General features: G+C 25.3%; 1 protein-coding gene across 3 annotated transcripts in view; it reads right to left on the minus strand.

Annotated features, from left to right (window-relative positions):
* LOC112688030 (rhotekin-like) overlaps nucleotides 1-23264 on the minus strand; it is a 35167-nt gene that overhangs the window by 6700 nt on the left and 5203 nt on the right. Inside the window, exons 1-2 of one of the 3 annotated variants that reach the window (XM_025561040.1) lie at nucleotides 13563-13712; nucleotides 9044-9221 (exon numbers count right to left, since the gene is read on the minus strand). The exons of 1 other annotated variant lie outside the window; for it this stretch is intronic. In XM_025561040.1, the coding sequence (XP_025416825.1) occupies nucleotides 9044-9202 (159 nt within the window). In that variant the 5' untranslated portion in view covers nucleotides 9203-9221; nucleotides 13563-13712. Of the gene's footprint in view, nucleotides 1-9043; nucleotides 9222-13562; nucleotides 13713-23264 lie in introns of those variants that run through there. One more of the 3 variants, XM_025561041.1, reaches the window with a different exon arrangement.

Raw genomic sequence — 23264 nt, forward strand, 5'->3', positions numbered from 1 at the left:
GACAACATTGAAATTTTAATTTTAGGTATTCATATTTAATAAATTTTAAATTTTTTTTTTTAAAAAAAAAACAATAATAATATCATCATATATATATAATCACTTATAAATATTTTATTAAATTTCATAATAACTTTCAAATTTAATATCCACTACTTTAATAATCTACTTTTCCGTACATCACACAGTATTTTGGTATGGAGCAAGTTTTTTGTTTAAATATTGTGGTTATACTAAAGATATCAAATATTTTATACATAACATTATAAATAAAGTTATTTTATTTTACATGCGTAAATATAGATATTTTAATTGCTAATATTATTATAAATTATAATAATATTTAAAAAATTTAGGTTTTTCAAAAAAACCTTAATAACTAAAATAATTCGCATACATTTAAAATCAAGTATTTGTAATACTATATGTGTATATAAGGAAATAACAAATCATTTTCTTAAAACACAGTAGTAACGGATAATTAATTTATTAAAGATAATAAACTTATAAGAATTATAACTATTGCAATAATTTGATTTTTAGTACTTAAATTTCAATAATTGGATTTCTGAAAGATTATTAAGTTGAACTATTTTTAAAAGCGCATAAAAAATATAATACTTTTTTTCTGCAATAATAACAAATAGATGTAGAAAATATCAATTTAAGTATTAGCCTGTTAAAAAATGACATACATACGAGTTATTAGTTATAAATGGCAGTATATAATTATATAAATTATATAAAAACCGGTAAATTAAACAAATACTATCAATCATTAACTTAAATATATAGATAATAACAACAAAAATAGTACAATCTAAGTTACGTATCATGCACAACCACACGGTTGTAAGAAGTCTTTTCCTATAAGCGACACGAACTATTATCAATGGTGTATTACTTTCATATTGATATGAAATATCAATATAATATATGTATGATATATAAATATGATATATGTAATCATATTGATAACATACATATACTGCATTTTTTTTATGATGTACAGAAAATTGGAATTTATCATAAGAAACGAATATAAATAACACATATACCTTATTATACTATTTGTTTGCCTACGGAGAAGACATATCATTCCATATATGTTTTCCTATTGGGTCTATTTGATGTCTACTACTAAAGTAGTGACTGGGCAATATGCCATGATATGACTCACCGTTGTAGGTCGTCTTTAATTATTAAGTGCGTGAATGAATGTTAATAAAAATAATGAAACTGAGATAATTTGAGAAAAGTCGGCACAATTTACATTGGATACAATTTTTTTATAATAAAAACCCGCTCAATCCGGCAAATTTGATTATATCATACCAATTATGAAGATTTATAATTCAACCATGTACTTTATATACTAATTGACTAATAGTTATTTTGTAAGTAGTTAAATCGAACAAAAGAAAAAAGGGAAAAGGTATATTTTTTTTTTTAAATATTGACGGTTGGTAAAAATAAAACTAATACTTAATAATATTTCTTAAAATAATTACATTTTAGTTAAATTAAATAAATAAGTGTAATTAATACGTATCTTTATTGATTTAAAACATCAGACGAAATTTGGTATAATATGATATAAATATATTAAACGTGGGCGAATACAACCACATTGGCCCTTTGTATGATTCAAAGCGTATAAATAAATAATAATTTCTAGATGATTAATTAATTTTATATGAATACGACAATATTGTTGTAAAATTAGAGAAAGTTAAGATTAATAAAAAGAAAAAAAATCTTGTAAATATGAGTTATAAAGTTTATAGTTCAAACCTTATACATTATTCAACTATCAATTAAAATAATATAAGTAAGTATATAAGTATACAAGTATGACATTACTAGTAGTATAATGTTTAGTGTTATACCCACTGTGCAATGGAATATTTCGGCGATATTCCTACAACATTATTTTGAAATATGAAATGTTACATTTTATGTTACATTCACGTAATTGTGATATGTCCTGCTTATGTGACGACAATAAAACTTCAATAGTAATGTTGATACCATGATTTTTGTAACATCTTATGAATGTTCCAAATAATATTATATGAAAAAAAAATAATAAAAAAAATAATCTTCATATATCGAGAATCGATCTTTGTAACTATCATTTCATGTTACATAGTTAATCTAATCACCTACGCACTAACCTACCTATGTATAGCATAAGTATTTAAATATAAGTGTAGGCTAGTATGACTTTTCATTATTATGGGGACGAATTTTAAATATATTGTGTCATTAGAATATTTCTGTATAATTGAACTAACTTATTATAACATATTTTATGATTTATTTTTATTTTTATTTAATAATGATTAGTCATTTATTTGTATGCTGAATATAATACTCTTATATTATACCTTTTTTTTTTTTAAAAGTATTTACTTATTTTCTTCTTTTTTTTTATTGCCTTTAGCTTTAAGATATTATTATCTACTTATTTTCAGTTAAAAGAATACATGTAAAAATATTTTTTTCGTCAAGTTATATTCTTATAAATACAATCTACTTACAATGTACTTAGGTAATTTTAGAAGGAATCAAATTAAATTTCAATTTATATGCAAAATAAAAATTAGCTTCTTCCTATTATTGCACAGTGGGCCAGAATATGAAAATAGTTGGTCAAAACCCATAATAAAACTTATTATTAATAATTGATTTCTTTATGATATTTGATTATCTCCGAGTTTATAGATTATAAAATAAGTACCCGTTTCGCAATCAGCGCTCTGATTACATATATCCTCAACACATTTATGATTATTTTAGTCTATTCTCTTTTCATTTGATTCTACAGTTTGCCGTCTGTTATTTGTTGAGTATTTGGCTGTAAAAAGTTTAATTTAAACAATATATTTTTATTTTTTTGTTTTCATTGATTCGTCGAAGGTTAGCACGTAAGTTTTATTCATCAAAATAATTTAGTGACTTTTTATTATTAAATACATAGGCTATAAAAATCTTCATTTCTGAATTATATACTAGTGCTCTTTATTTAATAGAGTTTGAATTTTAAGTCTGAGCAGCTCTTGTCACTAAAACTTAATGAATGTATTTTAAATTTAATTATTTAAAAATCGGTAAAAATTGTTTTTGCCTTAAGTTGCCTATTTATAAGTTATACCCTTTTTAAGTCGTAGTCGATGTTTTGTAGGTATATCTGAATTATTATGGAAACTCGTAGCGATCTATTTGAATATATGCAAACAATTAAAGGTAACAGTAGCTTAAATTTTCAAAACGTGCAAAATAACTTAAATAAACTATTTGGATGTGAACATTATACTGACGATAACTTGGATTGTATTAAACAAACCATATATCGTACTAGCAGTGAAATATTTAAACGATGGAAAAAAAGTAATAGGACCAAGGAAATTTTTTATAGAAATAATGCTGAATGGTTAAATAAACCAATTTACGATGTATCCAAATACACCACTACTAACAATGATGAATTATTACCTTCTACGTCTAAAGGGGGTCGCCCAGAAATACCTTTTGAATTGTGTAGTGAAAGATCAAAGCGTAGAAAAACGGAAGTTATTCGAACACAAATTTCTAAATCCAAATTGACATATGCTACTTCTATGACTTTACGATTATCGGGAGAAGAGGACGCGGCCAAACTTTTAAAATAATCTACTACTACTACTCCTACTAGGGTATCTAAAATAAGGAAGTATTGGGAAAATAAAAATAAAAAAATAAATACCACTCGCATGAGCGAAGATAAAGCATTATCTTTATTAGTAAATGCTAAATTAACTAAACATCAGTATCAACTTATTAGGTTAAATGCCAAAGAAAACAATTCTGATATGTACCCACCTTATAATTTAATAAGGGAAGCAAAAACACGATGCTATCCCCCTAAAGAAGCGTTTAAAATTACTGAGTCTCTTGCTGAAATCGATCTTCAAGAACTCCTTGATCACACAGTTGTTCGTATAATACAATGTCAGTGGACTGTAGTTGATAGTTTTTCGGACGAAAATATAATTTCAATGATTTTGATTACAAAATGGGGTTTTGATGGCAGTACAGGACATGGAGAATATAAACAAATATGTACCGAAGATTTTAGTGATTCACAAATACTGCTAACATCATTGGTGCCTATTCAGTTATTTGTGAATAAACCTGATTTAAACAAACAAATTATATGGCAAAATCCACGGCCATCGTCTACAAGATATTGTAGACCCATTCGTATTCAGTTTAAAAAAGAAACGACAGAATCAAGTTTTAATGAAATGAAATATATCGAAAATCAAATTAAAGAATTAAAACCAACAAAACTATCAATAAATAATTATAATATAGATATTGCGCATGATATGCAACTTACAATGATCGATGGGAAAGTTTGTAATGCGGTTACATCCACTACTTCAGCACAAAGATGTTATATTTGTAAGGCTACACCAATAGAAATGAACAAAATCGAAAAAGTTATAAATAAAGAGATAGACCCAACAGCACTTCCTTTTGGCCTCTCAACTTTGCACGCTTGGATTAGATTTTTTGAATATTTTTTACATGTTTCTTATCGTCTAGATATAAAAAAGTGGCAAGTAAGAGGTGAAGACAAAGGCAAATTTTTATCTAGAAAAAAAATGATACAAGAAAAATTTAAAACCATTATGGGATTAAAAGTTGATTATGTTAGATCAGGTGGTGAAGGAACATCCAATGATGGGAACACTTCTCGACGATTTTTTGATGACCCTTCAATAGCAGCTGAAATAACTGGAATAAAGGAGAGCCTTATTATACGTTGTGCAACAATTCTCAAAGCTATGTCATCTGGTTATGAAATAAATGAAAAAATATTCAGTGAATACGCAATTGAAACTGCTAAATTGTTGGTAAAAGAATATCCTTGGTACTACATGCCAGCTTCTGTACATAAGATATTATTACATGGATCATCCGTCATTCCTGCTGCTTTACTTCCTATTGGCCAAATGTCTGAAGAAGCACAAGAAGCTCGCAATAAAGACCTTAAAAATATTCGAGAAAATTATACTAGAAAATGTTCTAGGATTAAAACAAATGTGGACCTGTTACATGGACTATTAGTGTCATCTGATCCGCTCATTTCTAGTCTCAGAAAATTACCCCCCAAAAAAATGTCATCATTTTCAACAGAAGTATTACAACTGCTGACTGCAATTGAACCAACATACGATTTGGTGGAAAATAGTTCAAGTGACGAAAATTAAAAAAAATTTAGTTACTATTGTATTTTGTATGTCTTAATATTAATGGTAGTTTATAATTTATAATGTTGTTATGTCAAAGAGTAATTTTTAATTTTAACAAATTAATGAATATTTGTCTTGTTTATTGTAAGAAATTAATCATTATTCAATAAGTTTCACTCTTCAATAAATAATAGGATTTAAAAAATATTTATTTCAAAATAATCCAATACAGGACCCAAACACTGTTAAGTTATAAATATTATTAAAATGAATAAAAATGTATATACAATGTAATAAACCACTTTAAATTTCAATTTGTGTATTTAAATAGCAAAAAAAATTAAAAATTAAATTGTTTTATTGAGTATATAGTTTTGGCCAACTATTTTCATATTCTGGCCCACTGTGTATTGGTATGATTTTTTAACGAAAAAAATGAATATTTATATTTTTTTTAAAAGAATCTTAGTATAAAATTAAACGTTAGTTTAATTTCCCCAAAAGTTACATTGAATAATGACACAAAAACCACCAATTTTATACCATAATGTAGATTTAAATTAAAATTAAACATTAAAAATAAAACTTATCATTTTGATAAATATTTATTAATTATATTTTCATCTAATTTTGAATTTATTATGTTTTGTAAATTTTAAATTAAACTAAGTTATGTGCTCCAGTTTAGAAACAAAAAAATCCGCAGTATTTTTTACTATCAAGTAATAACAAATTAAATAAATTAAAATTAAAATTGTATACATAAAAGTATATTCTATTAGACATAATTTAATTTTTCATAAAAATTATTATTATTTTTTGTGGTTTTATTATGTAATAATCATTCTTAACAAATATTTTATTGGCATAACATAATAATGAATTTTTCAGATTTAATACCAGTTATTACGATTCCAGATTTCCAGTTTTCAATATTACAGGAAAAACATAATAATTGACCACATGTTTTAAAGTTTGACATACACATAATACATATTTTAAAGAATACTTTCTGTTTAATATTTTATTATATTCTGTATTCTTTGATTGAACACAACGAAAAACATGTTTTACAAACATGGTTAACACCAGATTACAAGAAAAGAAAAACTTGTTAAACAAAAATTGTTTTGTACCCAATTTTGTGTAGAATTTTAGACTAACAATTCGATAATCAATTATATAGCGGTAAAACTTCCAAAAAATGATAAATCCGTTATAAATACATAAACGCTTCACTTGGGTTCCCCATATAAAATCAAAACGTGTCTCTAATATAAAATGTTTATATTAAATTTTTATAAAGCTACAATTAGACCCGTCTGGTTTTATGGGATTCAAATTTGGGGTCCCGCAAAACCTTCAGATATACGCCCACTCCAAGCTTTCCAATCTATTTGTCTGAAAATGCTAACAGAAGCCCCTTGGTTTTTTACCAAAGAATCTCTCCATAAAGATCTCCAAATTTCCACAGTCACAGAACTTTCCAAAATATATTATAAAAGATTCCACGTCGAACTATCGAACCATCCCAACCTCCTCATAAAAAATATGTCTTCTTTCTCCCTTCTCGGTAATGTTCAACGACGTCTAAAATGTAATTGACAAAGAGATTTACTAAATTTAATTTAAAAAAAAAATAAAATGTTATGGTAAAATTCTGAGGTGTCGTTAGTGAACGGCTCCCTCCTCAAATCATTTAAGTGTATTTATTTTTATCTTTTCTAGCTAACAAATTTACTCATTGTTTTAATTAACAGTTTGTAAACAACTTGTATTAAAAAAAAAAAAAAATACATATACAGATTGACATTGAATAACTATTGGAATGAACATATATTTAATAACAGCTTGTTCCGACTAAATAATATTGGATATGTTTTACAATAGAAAATAATTATTATTAATGCCAATTATACAGTATTAGGCCGAATAATAACTTTGAATCATAAATTTTATCATATATAACTCTTTGAAAAGTGCGTAGCAGGAACAAGCCGGCATTATACCGAAGAGGATTCCGGTCACGAGAGTTTATTGCGAGGTAGCGGGCGCGTCCGGGAAAAATCGGCGATGCATTGTCCAGCTGAAACCTTCCCATTGTGCATGCGTGGTGATGATGATACATCGTGGTGAGCAATGCGTGTGATCGTATGTTACAAATATAATGACAAAGCATAAATAATAATGATCTGTTGAATTATAACGGTTATATTTTTTTTTTATTTAGCGAACTGCCAATGTTGACACGCATATCGAATTTATTCCACTGGACGACGCATGGTGAACTCGTCGAAGAAACAAAGATCACTAAACGAAATGTGTATAGATATTAAGAAAGTTCTATAACTTGGTACATAATAAACATACACACTTATGTTATGATGTTTATAAATAAGATATTTTTATTAAGAAATAATAGTTTGACCTTTTTATAATGTATAATGATATCGATAGGTAGGATATTTTTTTAATCTATACAAAAAAACAATAGGCTATGAATAGTAAATATCCATATCTAATTAAATAAAATAACTGATTTATCATGCAAAGAAACATCATTTAGGAAATCATGAATATAATTTAGATACGCTTACAATTTAATTTATATGTACTCATTTTTTTAGTTTTAACATTTATACAAAAACAACTAATAAAGAATAATATTTATATATATATATATATATATATATATTGTCTTGATGAAAATCTGGTATTCTAACTTTTAAACTCATGAGTCATGATTAATCAAATACTGTTGCTAACACAAATTGATAAAAGTACTTGAATAGTTGAGTAAGTAAATATTAGGTAATAATGTAGTAGATCTATCATAGTTATAAAATAATTCAGTATAGTAAATTCTTAGTAATGCGACAATGTTAAATTTATAATTAGCTAAAAACGATTAAAATCAGAAAAAATCATTACGATTGATTTAATAGAATTTTTTGTAATTAATAAATCAATTATCTTATCAAATAAAAAATCATCTTAAAATATTTTGTAAACGATTTACCAGAAACGTATACTAAAAATATTTTCATGAAAAGGATTTTAAAATAGAGGTAGAAAGTAAGCTAGTTGTAAATACGATTTAGCATATCAATAAATCTATATAAATAATTTCCTAAAGAAAATGATTCTTAATCCCCGAAATCTAAATTCTTACACATAGTCGATGGACTTTTTAGTATTCTTTCGAACGTGTTAACATTATGTAATCAACAGTATCGATGATCAACAAAATTAAAATTGAGTATACTTATCAGTTGTATTTGCGATTTTGATGGATATTAGTTATCTATTATTATATAAGCTACTCGTACTTATATTTACTATAACTCGACACAAATTTACATGAAGTATAAGTATATACGACTAACATATAATTATAATATTAATTGTCATTTATTGAGTTGTGAGTAAGAAGTTGTAAAATTTAATTTCAATATAAAAATGGTATACTATTTATTCAAAGTATATGAAATACAGAAAATAATTAAAATTTAAAGGTAAATGTTAATTGTGTACTTGGTAGAACTCGTGATTGTTAACCTTTTTAATGAAAGATATTTTTAAATAAACCATTTTAGCGAAAACATCGTAAATTATAAGATACGTACTTTATATAATATTTTCATCAACTTTTTTATATATTAAAGCATTATTTTCGAACTAATATCATTAAAAAAAGTAATTTAAATAAATTTGTCAATCAAATTTTTAGTTTTTAAAATAATTTTATAGAACTTAAAAAGTTTACACAATTTTTCTCCGCGGTTCTTTTTGGATCTTACCTTAAGATTATGAGCTATTTGTTTTATATAAAACATTTCCATGTCTTGTATTACATTAGGTTTTCCAGTGTTTTGATTACTAGTAGTTTCCAAATAAGCGGAATTTCGCCGTTTATCTTTCAGTGTTAATGCAGCCAATGGAGGAAAACATGAGTTCATGGTCAATCGAATTTGAATACTGCAAAAGGGATACAATAAAAATGTTTATGGAATTTAACATTTTGGCAGAAACAAAGGTTGAAAAAAAAAATGTTAAATCCTGTGGATCCGTTCCAAATCAGCAGTGTCTCTCTATTTTGGTCGTTGTTGGGTTATTTTAATGACTAACATATTATATTATATTGGTTAAATGTGCAGTGAATAGTATAAACATAAATAAAACACTACATTGAATTATCGGAGGTAAAAATTAGATCGTGAACAACGAAAGGGTGTTATTCTTTGATCACAAAGAGTACACACCGAGTTCATTATGCATTCTACAATAAACGCTTATCGAGGATTTATAATCATTTTTCATCATTATTGTATGATTTTATAAAAATGAATCCTAAAATGTTGGATTGTACATCATCACAACATCAACATTATAATTCAAAAAGCAGTTCTGTGAGATTCGGCGAATATTTTTTAATATTTTTTATATATTTTTCTTAAGCTTTTACAGTCCATTTAGGACGCAAGCTGCGTTTTTTAACATTATTTGTTAAAATTTATAAGCGGCGACGAACCACCATTTTCGGAAAATCATTATGAATATTAACATATATTTTAAATATACAGTAAATGCCGCTTATTAGGAACAGGGATAATTGATACAATCGCGTTATCAAAACAAAAAGTCTAGGAACGAATGGGCCATATAATAAAACATGGTAAATTAATTGGATTATTCAAACAACACTTCAGTTATTTGAAACAATAAAGGCCAAGGTCATCAAAAAATTCCGGTTCTTTGGTTATAACCAATGTATTGTAATTACAATTTACTTTATCTTATGTTATTGCGATCAAAACCAGTCGAATTCTCAGAAGAAGAGTACAAAGATGGGATCGATGTGAACTCACACCTCGATGTTGCAGAGGTTCCAGTAGAAGATCAGTAATGCGATAATGAATCCTCAAACAATTTAACATGCTGGCACTGACGATGAAGAAGAAAAAAAGTGAGGCATTCCCATAAAGTAAAGAAATTATAGAAGTTCTACGATTGTCGTAAGTGTCTTCAGAAAAGCAGTCCTGCACCGAGCGGATGAAGAAGGATTTGAGCAACATTATTCTTACGAAACCATGATCATCAAATTATTCGATGCAAAACAACAGACAACGACAAAGACATAATTTTTTTTTTTCTCACAGTATTATGTATTCGATAATTTTTTTCGAATTATAAATTATTTTCGTAATAAATAAAACCAATCGCTTATTAAAAACAATTGGTTAATTGACACATTTCACCATGGTCCAAAAGTATTCCTAATAAACGGCTTCTACTGTTTATTAAATAACATTAAACTCACAAATATTCGAAAAAATTATAATTTTTAGTAAGTTTTAAATTTAAAATTTAATATTTTTTTGAAATTCATAGTTCCTAATTGTTAACAAACGTATATACCTACTATTATTTGAAAAACCGAAAAAAGGTTCTAGAATAATGAATTTATAAAACAATACAATGTTAATTTAATATTATAAAAAATGAATTAAGGTTATACAATAAAGAGTATTATATAAATAAACATATAGTCCTCATATAATCCTTATATAATTTCTCGTAATGTAATACTATGGACGTATAAAATATTGATTGTAATATAAATAATGTAATATATAACATAATGAAGTACTCGTGGACTAAATGAATACTCATAGAATGAGTATTTAAAGATATTAAATCTATCCAATTCAACAAATAACGTTTTGATTATATATATATATATATGCTATTAAACTTAGTAAACTTTAGCTAAATAAACAAAAAATGTTTTATGTTAATATTATTTACTTATTAAATAGAGGTAGGAAAGTAAAATGTCGTAATGTCAGTTATTTTTCAAACAATAATACATATTGTTGACATTTTTGAATGACCTACATCATTACTTTTTCGTTTGTTTAAATAATTTTTGATTTTCATATAACTTAATATTTTTGAACATACTCATACATAGGTTATTTCATAATTTTTCTATTTTGGAATAAATCACTTTTAGTTTGTAAAGATTTAGGTTGATAAGTTGTTACTTTTACACGTAATTAATCAAAACAGGCCTCAATATAAGGGGAATGGATCTTCCAGAAACAATACATGTATCCAATATCTTGATCCAGCGTCCTTCTTGTATAACTCATAAATTATTATTATGACTTACATGACTTTCTAATGTATTTATAAAAACTACTAACGATAATTTGAATATCATAAAAACAGTTTAAAAAGAATGGTTACTGTATTCATAAATTTGTTTAAAATATATAAATTCTAAAATGAAGTATAGTTTAACATACAATTTTCATTGTGCTTTAAATAAAAAACTTTTATTAAATCAATAAAAAATTTAATTTTATTTAGAATTTTTGAAGTTCTATTTTATAAGAGTTAAAATGAATTTTTAAATTAATATAAACACAATTATTTTAATTATAAATAATGGATTCTTCAATTTTACAAGACTATAGACGTAAATATATACCACTAAATAACATAATGATTAATAAAATATTTGAGATAAAGTTTATTTTAAATTAAATTGATAAAGTTTAAAAGTTGACTTAGTATTGATTATATTAGTAATGAAGACCCATAAGCCAATTGGCAAATCATATACTGAGAACAGGCACGTACACAAGGGGGGCTTTTGGGGAATTATACCCCTCCCGAAATTCAGGAAAATTGTTATTATGTTTATATATCGTAAAAGTATTTATAGATTATATAATTATAATAATGTACAACCTAAAACCCCACTTAAAATATTTTTTTTGTGTACGCACCTAAGAAACATCCCAATGGTAAATTGCAATAAAATTATCAACATTATATAAGACCATCATCATTTTAATAAGTAAATTTTAAATAAAATTTCAACAAGTTTAAGACACATTATAATGTATAATGTACATAAATAATATACGAAATATAAGAATCTTCTAAATGTATAAGAATTTTAACGGTTGAATTTTTTTTTTAATATTTAATTTCACATTGTCAAAAGTAGTTAATTTATGTTTTTAAATTAATAAATTAAAAATATTGTTCTAAAGCTAGAATTATGAGTATACCTAAAATATGAATGAAACAAAAGTGTTTAAAAGCCTTTGATTGATATAAATTGTTTGTTGGATTCAAATAATAACTACTAGCAATTGTAAAGAAACGATAATGAACTTCTAAATATATAAATCTAACATGATTGCTATAGCAATTTTTATGTTATTGTTAGTCTTAGCTTCACGCACCATCAAAATGTCACGCGAAAACCGGTTCCACACCTTTCACACAGAACTGAGAATTAAATATTAACGAAAAAGTTAACAACAATCAAATGGGTATTGTAAGATTACTTATAACAATTTTATCATTATTATAAAGGATACATGTTTATTTTTCGTTTATTAAGTTAAAAGTTGAACACATTTTTAATTTTTAGTTTATAATTTTAAACTGAAATAATTAATTAATCGGACTTCACAAAATGAAAGATTAATTATATTGGTAAATGGCCCAATAATTTATTATTTAAAAACAATGGTATTGAACCAAAAAAAGTGTATTAATAAATTACTAGTATCAATAAATTTATAAAATAAAAATAAAAACAATTCATTTGAAGCATATAAACTTTTACTTTCCCAGTTCCTAAATCTTATATCAACCAATAAAATGTTTATGAGTCATTATAAATGATAAGCTGATGATACTGATAAACGTGTATTATCTTAAGTTGATACTATTAAACTAATAAATCTACGTGAGTTCTAAATGTTCAAGTGCATTTATATAATATGAAGTACATAATAACTCAAGAAAGTAACAAACTAAGATTTCAAAAAAAAAATGTAAATGTAACTATAAATTTTGAAATAAAATATGATTTATTTTAATAATAACTACACCCCGAAGTGAGTAATTTTAATTCAATTTTTCCATAAATGTACGTACATTTAAGCAATTCGAAAAAATACTTGTGTACACAAGTTAATAATCTTGAATGATAGAAGAATTAATAAACTAGTAAATATAATATCAAACCCGAGAAGTTTTAATGAAAAAAATTAATATGAAAATAATAATTTTGTTTTTAATAATAAAATTAAAATTAAATAACAGTAAATCGTTTAAACTAATTCATCAGTGGGTGTGGAATATGGGGAGTAATACAAGCAATATTAGTTGGGTAGAAACACTTTATGTAGACAATTTAAACGGCAATATCGCACATGGCGAATAATAAAATAAAAGACACTGCTGAAGTTGGTATGAACGAGAACCAAATAGAAAAAATGTATAGCTTACACAATCCTCAGGACATCAAGATAATAAGTGGTCCAATTTAGAATACAGTGATGCAGACTCCAATAACGATTCACGACAATATTTACAACAACAAAACAAGACAAGTGACGCGGAACACACACGCACAACTACGCGCGAGCTACTATTGGATGGTGTGGGTTATTTTTGTTTGGTACACAGCGCGCGCAGTCTGCCGGCAACCACTAGCGACTTTTTTACGACGTGAGTTTTGTAGAATAATGAAGGGGACCCAAATAACGATGTGACCGGAATTGATAATAATCCAACGAGAAAATAACATATTTACGATATGAATGTTTTGATATATCAAATAACAAAGGCGATTCATGTACAGAGAATGTTTACTAAATGTTTATAGTCAATATATGCAATATGCAATATAGAGTATACCAATTTAAATTACATAATGATTTTAAATAGTATAATCAACGCTACTAGTAACTACAAACTCAGTCGCTAGCCGTGTACAATTTTGGTCACAGAGAACGCTAGTTAAAGTCTCTGTTGATTACGAACACATTGCATTAATGTAAAATATAGGGTGATGTACTATATGTAGCGCAAGACATTTGCCGATATAACATATTTAATATTATATCTGACTCACGTTAAAAAAATGTAATTATATCGAAATTCAAATGTAAACAAAAAAAAATATAATATGTATATATACATGCATTATATGCAATTAAATTTTCCAGATTCAAAAAAATTTGAACGTAATTTTTGTTACATATATCTTCTACGTAAACTTAAATGAAAATATCAAAACTCGTTTATAAGTGCAACGTAAATCGCTTGGCTATACTTCATTTACCAAGAGGATGCACCGCACATAATTTCCTCTGTTCCTTAAATCGATCCTGTAATCGTGACCCATAGATTGTGGTAGGAACAAACACGTTTAGATTATCAACCATGCATCCCAATTCCCTAGGAAAAAAATCCGCCAAATTATTGTTTTGCTCTTATAGCTAATACTTAATAAAGAGACTGCTGACATTTGGCAAATGTCGGTATTTGTTTTGTATTGACCTTAAATGTGTCTTACGGTCATATTTCGACTATTTCGTAGAACCCAAACACATGTGAGCATCAATAAACTATATTTCCAAAACTTAGGTTGTATAATATTACAAAATGTGTTAAGTATTATTATTAATATAAAGTAACAACATATATAAGATATTTGGACATTTTAAATTCTTTAAACGACTCATAGGTTTTACTCTTTTTTCAAATTGTATAGTATAATGTATCTTTTACAAAAATGTTTCTATTAAATTTAATAATCTGAGCTATAAAAAATCACAACAGTGTAATAATTAACTGTTTAAAATAAATTATGAAAAAAATTTTTTAGTGATAGAAAATGGATGATTTTTATTTTAATTATATTTGAACATAAACATATAATTTATTATAAAGTTTATTTTAATAAATTACAAAAAAACTTTGACACTCTTGTTTTGCCTAGAGAATTTAGAGATATAAGATGTAAGATATAAGATGTTCGTATAATTTTTTTGTTATATATAAAATTAAAATAAGTGTTTTTTTTTTAATAAATACGATTCAACACATATTGACATATTAGGCACAAATAAATTTGTTTTTATTCTTAACGATATAATAAAATGAAATTGGTAAATTTAGTATATTAAATTAGAAATAACCTCTGCCATAAGTTAATATAACTTTTTAGTTACCTATGGGTAATATACAATCCCTATTGTCCTCCCCATTTGTTTATCTTTATAAATCCAGTTTTGTTGCCAATGGCAAAATATAATATTAATGTTCATAAATGTTTAGACTATAATTATAGTATTTCATATTATTAAACTGGACGCTAAAGGTTTTTCAGCTTACATGACGAACTTGAGTAATGACAAAATGTAAAATTAAATTAGGAATAAAATGTATAAATATGTAATACGAATACTTAATAATACAACAAAATCTAGAGTAATTTATAATGATTACAACTGAAGTTTTGTGTCGTATAAGTTAAAGTTCTAGCAATTAACTGAAATAATATTAAATTTAAGCCGTAATCATTACTTAGCAAATAATTTATGTTTTCTATTAATGAAACTGTATTTAAAATAATTTTTTTTTTAGTACTTATTCAAAAAAGTAAATTTAAAATATTTTACTTAAAAAAAAAATATAATTTTTGAAAACCAATATAAGAAAAAAATAATGTTAAAATATTTGATATGGATAATATTATCAGAGTTAATATAAATTGGCTTGATTATATACAGTATTTTGACGTAATTATGAAACATTTTGATAGTCACAAAATAAAAATTAAACCTACTGCATAGTAACTACATACTAACTTGTAATATTTGTAAGCCGCAATCAGTTGTTTTATATAATATACATATAGTGGATGATTTGTATTTGTATTTTTAAAGCTTAAGAAAAATCTTATTTCAAACTTAAATATCACTGTAAATATAATAATACGTCAGAAATTTCAAACAATTAAACAACCACAACAATTATAAAAACCCGGATGCAACAAAAAAAAAATTCTTAACAAAAAACAGTGCGAGGGGAATATTAGAATAAAAAGATTTTATAAGAATATACTATTCAATATGCATAGCCTACTCAAAAATTATCACAATAGAAAGAATATAAAAATAAGAAATACATACTAATGGTATTTAAAGATATGTATATTATTCAATTAATAGAAAACAAATATTTTCTCTAAGAATTGTAATGATTAACATAATTTAAGTTCTAACTTAAAGATCAACAATAAAAATAATTTTAAACAAGTATTAATAGTAAGAACACATTATGTAATAATTTATAGCATTACATTATTATAATTTGCGTAATAGAAATTTTTTTATCAATTTAAATAACATACAAGAGAAATTTACTTAATTACGTCAAAAAGACAGAATCACATTAATAATTAATGACAATTATTGTTTTAATGAAAAAAATTCCAATAAGGTAAATTCAAAATTATTTTCTAAACTAAATTATTTTCGGTATACATATGTTTGATTTTATGAAATTACCCTACCTTATGATGCAGATATACTATATCTGAAATTTCCAAACTTAAAATAGAAAACTTAAAAAAAAATAAAAACGGCATTGTAAAATTAATATATTATTCACTTCGTATAGAATTTAAAATAATTAGCACGCATCTATTGTTTGACAAATATAAAGACAACATTTAAAAATAAAGACATCGAGGTGTGCTAATGCAGGAAAAATAATTTCAAAATTGCATTACATACTAGATTGAATATTCTAATTGGATTACAAACGTTAAAACGTTATAACAGTTGCGACATTCATCAAATTGAATAACAATAACATTTTCGATGTTGTCATACACAACAGTTGAATAATCAATAATGTATATTTTATATGTTTTATAACTAATCTTAGTGTTGAAATTTATTAACATACTAATATGGTATTAAAAATAATTATATTTAAAAAATCACATAAAACAAAATTTATTGATGCAATTAATACAATATTAATTAGTTACTTAAAAAAATAATGTACAATAATTTTAAAGTATTATTTAATTCCATTTAAATATTATTTTTATCACAATTTATCAATATTAATATAAAGTTCAGAAGAGATACCTATGTGAATTTAAACTATTATTTATATTGTATAGGATATTATGTATTTAAATTATTTACATTTTAAACACTGATTTATAGACATTTAATTCATGTAAATCAATACAAGTAATTAGTTATTAATATTTAAAAATACTTTAAATATATTTTAAATTTATAAAACTAGTATGGTAGTTCTTAAATATAGTTTTAAAATTCACACAGAAGTTTCTTTGCTAACCACAGGCGGTCAGTGGACTCTAATATAAATTGTCATAGACTATCACTCGGCTAATGCTACTATTGTCTGTATAGATCATATTATTATCTAACACATAAAAGAATTTGAAGATGAAAACTCTGTTCGGAAAAGAGAAAACGCACACGTGTCGTTCACACTAGTCAAGATTATACCCAAGGACATTTCTTAAAAATTTAATTTTCTTCACTTAATAAATTCTTATAACATTAACTGATATGGATACAATTATTTATTCCTTACATAGTTTTCATAACATTTTCGATCAATAAATTTAAAGTTTTTTTTTCACAAAATTGCATTAACAAATATAAATTAAAACAATATTAAATAACAAATAAGTTATTAAAATAAGTTTTGATTTAAGAGCAAGTTTTTTTCGCCCTTTTTTTATTAGCTTTTATTAATAAATCTAAAAAAAACAAACTTATTAATGCGGATAAATTTTTGAAAAAAAAACGTACTTAAGTAATGTACTAGTTAGTCAAAAATTATGTAATAATGTCAAACGCTGCATTCAGTTCATAATCCACTTAACACAGAAATAATTAATGGAGAAAAATATTTATTTAACGTAACAAAGTAGAAAATATAGACCATATAATAAATAAATTAAAAAATAGAGTACGGAAAATAATGTAAAATAAAATTGTAGAGTAGTAAAAATAATTGATCGTAATGTAACTGTAAGAATACCGATCAAATTGTTTACCATTTTCTAATTTTTTCTGTATATTGAATTAATTGTACATAGTTATCTATCCTAAATCAGATACATATCTCGGTAGAAAAATAAATCATTGTGCGATTTATTATATGTTATTTAGTTGAGCCATTACGATTTATCTATTTTTAATTGAAAATAAGTACGGATATAATTTTTTTAGAAAATATAATTTTCCTATTAAAAAATGTCACTATTAGTCTACAAAATAGTGTTTTTGTTAATTGATTGATGAATTGGTGTAAAAAAAAGAAATGTATAAATACAATTTAACATTGGATGTTAGTATTATTCTTTATTGGTGCGTTCGTTAACTTTTACTAGGTATATGCATACAAATAACAATTTTTTTTTTGTTATTTTATGAACTTAAAATTTAAGTTTAAATTATATTTTAATAAGATATAGTTATTAAAAAATCAGAATAAAGTTACTAATTTTCTTAATATTAATGTTTCTTAAAGTGTGGGTCATGGCCTCCTAGGGGTCCGTTTCTATAAAACGGGGTCTGTGGAATTTGACTATAAGTATATGTAATTATTTAATTTTAGTACAAAGATAAAAATCAAAATTCCATCTTTTTAATAAGTTTAATAGAATAAAAATTTCAAGACAGCAAACCTCGAAGGGCCAAAATAGTTAGCCTATTTGTGCAAAAAAAAAAAAATAAAATAAAAAGATATTCATTTTGGATACAAACCAAGTAAAGATAAAATAATTTTAATGCTCGTAATTTGTTTCAGCAACATTTTTTTTTTTTGTATTTTTTTAATATAACCTAACATTTCATCAGAATTTTTGATAAAAGACATTATTTTTTGAATTTCAGATAGGTGTTGTAAATCAGCAGTAATTGAAGGAGTCGATATTGGATATTCAGAATTTTCTTCATAATTGTCTTAAACCTCATAATACGATGAAATACGTACCTACTCTTTAAGATACTGTAGGTAATATGATAAAATAAAACAATAAAGTACGATAAATAGGATGAGTATTCATAAACATGTAAAATGTCTTTTTTTTATTTTAACACGATTAGTGCACTTTATCGTAATCTGATAAACAAAAGAACATCTTATACGATTAGATAGAGAATAACTGAGCGTCTTAACGAGTAGTTTTTACATTGACTAAATGGAAAAGTCTAGGGACCAACGGAAAACAGCGTCTTATGCGGGAAAGCGTCTTAAGCGAGTTATACTATAAATAATTATGTAGTATCACCTCATTTTATGTATCATTACTTTCGAAAAAGCAATTCTGAATGAAAAAGACTGAGTGGATCAGTTTATATTTCTAAAGATGATTAATGTAGTAGAAAAAACTAAATATCTGTAATTAAGGTTTAACTTTTAATACTCTAGCTTTCGCAAAAAAAATAGAAATCCGAAATGTTTAGTACCTATTAATAACACAAAATTTATTAAAATATTTTGAAATAAATTATTTTATTATTTTATTATATTATTGTTATTTATTTTATCTATTATTTTTTAATATATCCGTTGAAATATTTAATTTTGTCAACATTTCAATTATGTAATATCCAAGTGTTTTTTTTTTTTTTACTTAGAATTTTCTTTCAAAAATTAAGTATTATTAATTAAACTTTAGAATAAAAATTAAACACAAATGTAGCGAGACGTAGCTCATGAGGATCTCGTTTTATAAAAAGATGAATTTCCAAACGGCTACCATTGTACCAAAAGGAAAATTCCCAAATGACTCTGATTTTTTTACCACACAAATTCCTTTCCACTTCATACAGACTTAGGATTGTTTCAAATGAGGTCTAGTTAAAAATGTTTTGGTGTTTTTTTTTTTAAAGGTTATATTCTATTTAAATTATAAAAATTATAAAATAAAAGGCTCGTTTATTTGATATTGTAAATTAAATTATAATGAAATAATATACTATTTTATCATTAAAAAATAGAAAAAAATGTAAGAAAATTGTAGGTATAAATAAAATAAAATAACATCAAAATTGTTTCCGACTATAATGTAGGCCTATATGTACAAATTTAATACACTTATTACTGTCAATATTGATAAATAGCCATTAACAGAATACACATTATCGATTAGATATTAATAGACTGCGGATTATATGTAGTGAAAATACTCTATTATATGCATCATAAAATACAGAAATATGCATTGACTATGTTAAAATATGCACTATAAATTAAATTTTAAAAAATAAATACAGAAAAATGATGGAAATATATTATAATTAATAATTATTATATAAGATTTATGTGTATTTATTTAAAACTATTATAGTTCTCATAGCAGTATATTACAAAATGTTGCTCCAAGTGGTCCATTGTAAAACTATGACGCTTGTCATTCAAAATAAATTTAAATGCAGAAAATGACCGTTCAACATCACAGGACATTACAGGACAGTATTTAAACTTAGAAGCCATGTTACCCGTTATTGTGTTATGCAGTACAGTACTTGTGCCATTAATGTAAGTGTCGATCATATTTAGGGAATCATAGCCAAGATTTTCCTTCAGTAACCGAGTAATCTTTTTTCTGATTTTTTCTGAAAATACGTCAGGCAGTTCAGACATTGTTGTCAATAATTCCTCCATAACTTTTAATGAATTGTGTAGTAGCAAATTTCTTGATTCTAAACTTGTAATTAGTTCTGGTATTTTAGAAAAATGTGTATAAATCAGATTTAAATTGTGTTGTATCGACGGAGTTTCAAATGCTTTCTTGACATCATGAATTAATAAAGCGCCAGAACTTTTAAATTGGTTGATTACCCCTTTTATTTCCATGAAATAGAAGGAAGCACTTTTGATCCAAGTACCCCATCGCATAATAACTCATTTCTCCAAAAACTCATTTTTCAGCAAAGCGGTGAACAGTATGAGCAAAGCAAGTTACGTGGATCAAGTTTGGGTAGAAAGTTTTGAGGGCTACTCCAGCTTTCGTCATGTATGGAGCTGCATCAGAAATAAAAACACAGGCTATCTCATCAATAGAAGTATCGACAACAAATGCGGTGATACTATCGTTTATGAACCGAGCTATAGTTGAATGATTGACTTTTTCAAGTGCTTTAGAAACAATAAGATATACGGGAGAAGGTTCTAGGGATAATTTTTCAATAAATAAATTCACAATATAACGCTCACACGAATCTGTAGTCTCAAATACCGAAATCCAAATTATGCTTTTTTCAATATCACTTCTAATTTTTTCCAAGACATTTCTATAAACGTCTATAATGTAATTTTTTCGTAAAGTGGATTCGTCTGGTATGTTTTGATTCGTGCAATATTTTTTTAGAAAACTACGGAATTTCAGATTACTTAGTTTTTAAGAAGGAATGTTACTCGCTATTAATGCTTTGCATAAATCATTGCTGAAATTATCCTTGCATGTCATACTGTTAGTACGAGACTGTGATATAAGCACCTGGCTACCAGAAATATGGGTTGTCTTACTTTTCTTTTCGGAGGCTGCTATATGAGTTGCTGTACGTATATGCTGGACAATTTGAAACTTCTTTGAACACGGGATTTTTTTCTCACATATCTGGCAGTACACAACCTTTCCGTCAGTAGTAAACGTGTCTGGATATTCATTTATCCAAACATGAATACGTGTATTTTTAATAGGAGGCATCTTATTAAATAAATTAATATTTTAACGTGTACGTTTTGGTGTATTACGAAAATGAGACTGAAAAGCGTACGCTCTAAAAGAAATATGAATTTATTTTGTTCGAACATGGCTTGTGCAAACGATTAAATGATATCTTATAGAAAACTCGATTTAGTATTTATATTTAACGATGGCAGTAGAAACTCATCTGGTCAATTAATTCGGTTATTATGTGCTATATATCTATATAGTATTTGTTTTAAGACATTTAATCAATGTGTTTCTTATATAAAAATACGATTATATGCTATTTACATCACGAATCAATGAAATATGGGTCTTTGGTAAAAAAAAAGGCGATTATATGCAATTGCATAAGCAGATATGCAAATGCATATAATCCGCGGTCTAGATATTAATAATATACGAGACATGTAGGAACGACATCATACACGCAAGCATTGGCAATTTTGACGCTCCTGAGAAATCAACTTTAAATATAGAATGTAGATTTTTACAGTATTTAATTTTTTAAATTTTTTTGTCGACTACCTGAGCCGTTAAGAAATTTACGTATTCGTGAAACCTTTTTTATCGGGAGCTATTTAGGAATATACATGTTCATAAAACCTTTTTCAACGAGGCAGTTTGGGAATAAGCAAATAATGAATCTAGGACAAAATATCCTGTACTAAAATATCCAAGGTTAAAATATCCAAATAAAAATAAATTATAAATATCTGTATAACTGTACTTAATTTTTTCATTTATTTTTTATTTAAATACATTGTTCATTATTAAATCTCATTTAACATTAATAATACATTAATAACACAAAGAGAGTTGGGAACATTGGATCCACCACGAAAAAAAACCAAAATATGTAAAGATGCAAGAAAAACTTAAACTACTTTGTATTGAATATACAAACGGTAAAAAAGAATTAAATATTTTTTTAATTGCAATAGCAAATATAATACGATTTCTTGTTTCTACAATTTTATTTTTTGAGTTATGATGAAAACAAAAATTCCATTTCGTCGAAAACTATTAGGTATATTGTAAATGTTGCTGTATTTTATAACATATTGTCAGTTTATTACAATTATTAAAACAAACAGTTGGAAAATTAGTATAAGTATTAGTATATATATACCCACTATACAACATTTACTATCAGAAATCTCATATGATTATGATAATTGGAGCAATCCTTTTGGTTTAAATCATATACAAAAACACAGAAAAAATATTCACAGATTAATAGACGTTGAGGGTTAGAATTTCGAACTAAGTTGAAGTTTTTTGGATATTTATCTTTTTTATCTCAGTTATTCGAATTTGTTTAGAAATTAAAAAAAAGTACCAACTAGAACTTATATTCTATATTTTATTCTTTATTGGGTGATTTTTGAAGCAATCCTAATTGAAATCATGTACACAGATGA

Source organism: Sipha flava, unplaced genomic scaffold (assembly GCF_003268045.1).
Source record: "Sipha flava isolate LNK unplaced genomic scaffold, YSA_version1 36_pilon_pilon, whole genome shotgun sequence".
Classification (NCBI taxonomy): Eukaryota; Metazoa; Arthropoda; class Insecta; order Hemiptera; family Aphididae; genus Sipha; species Sipha flava.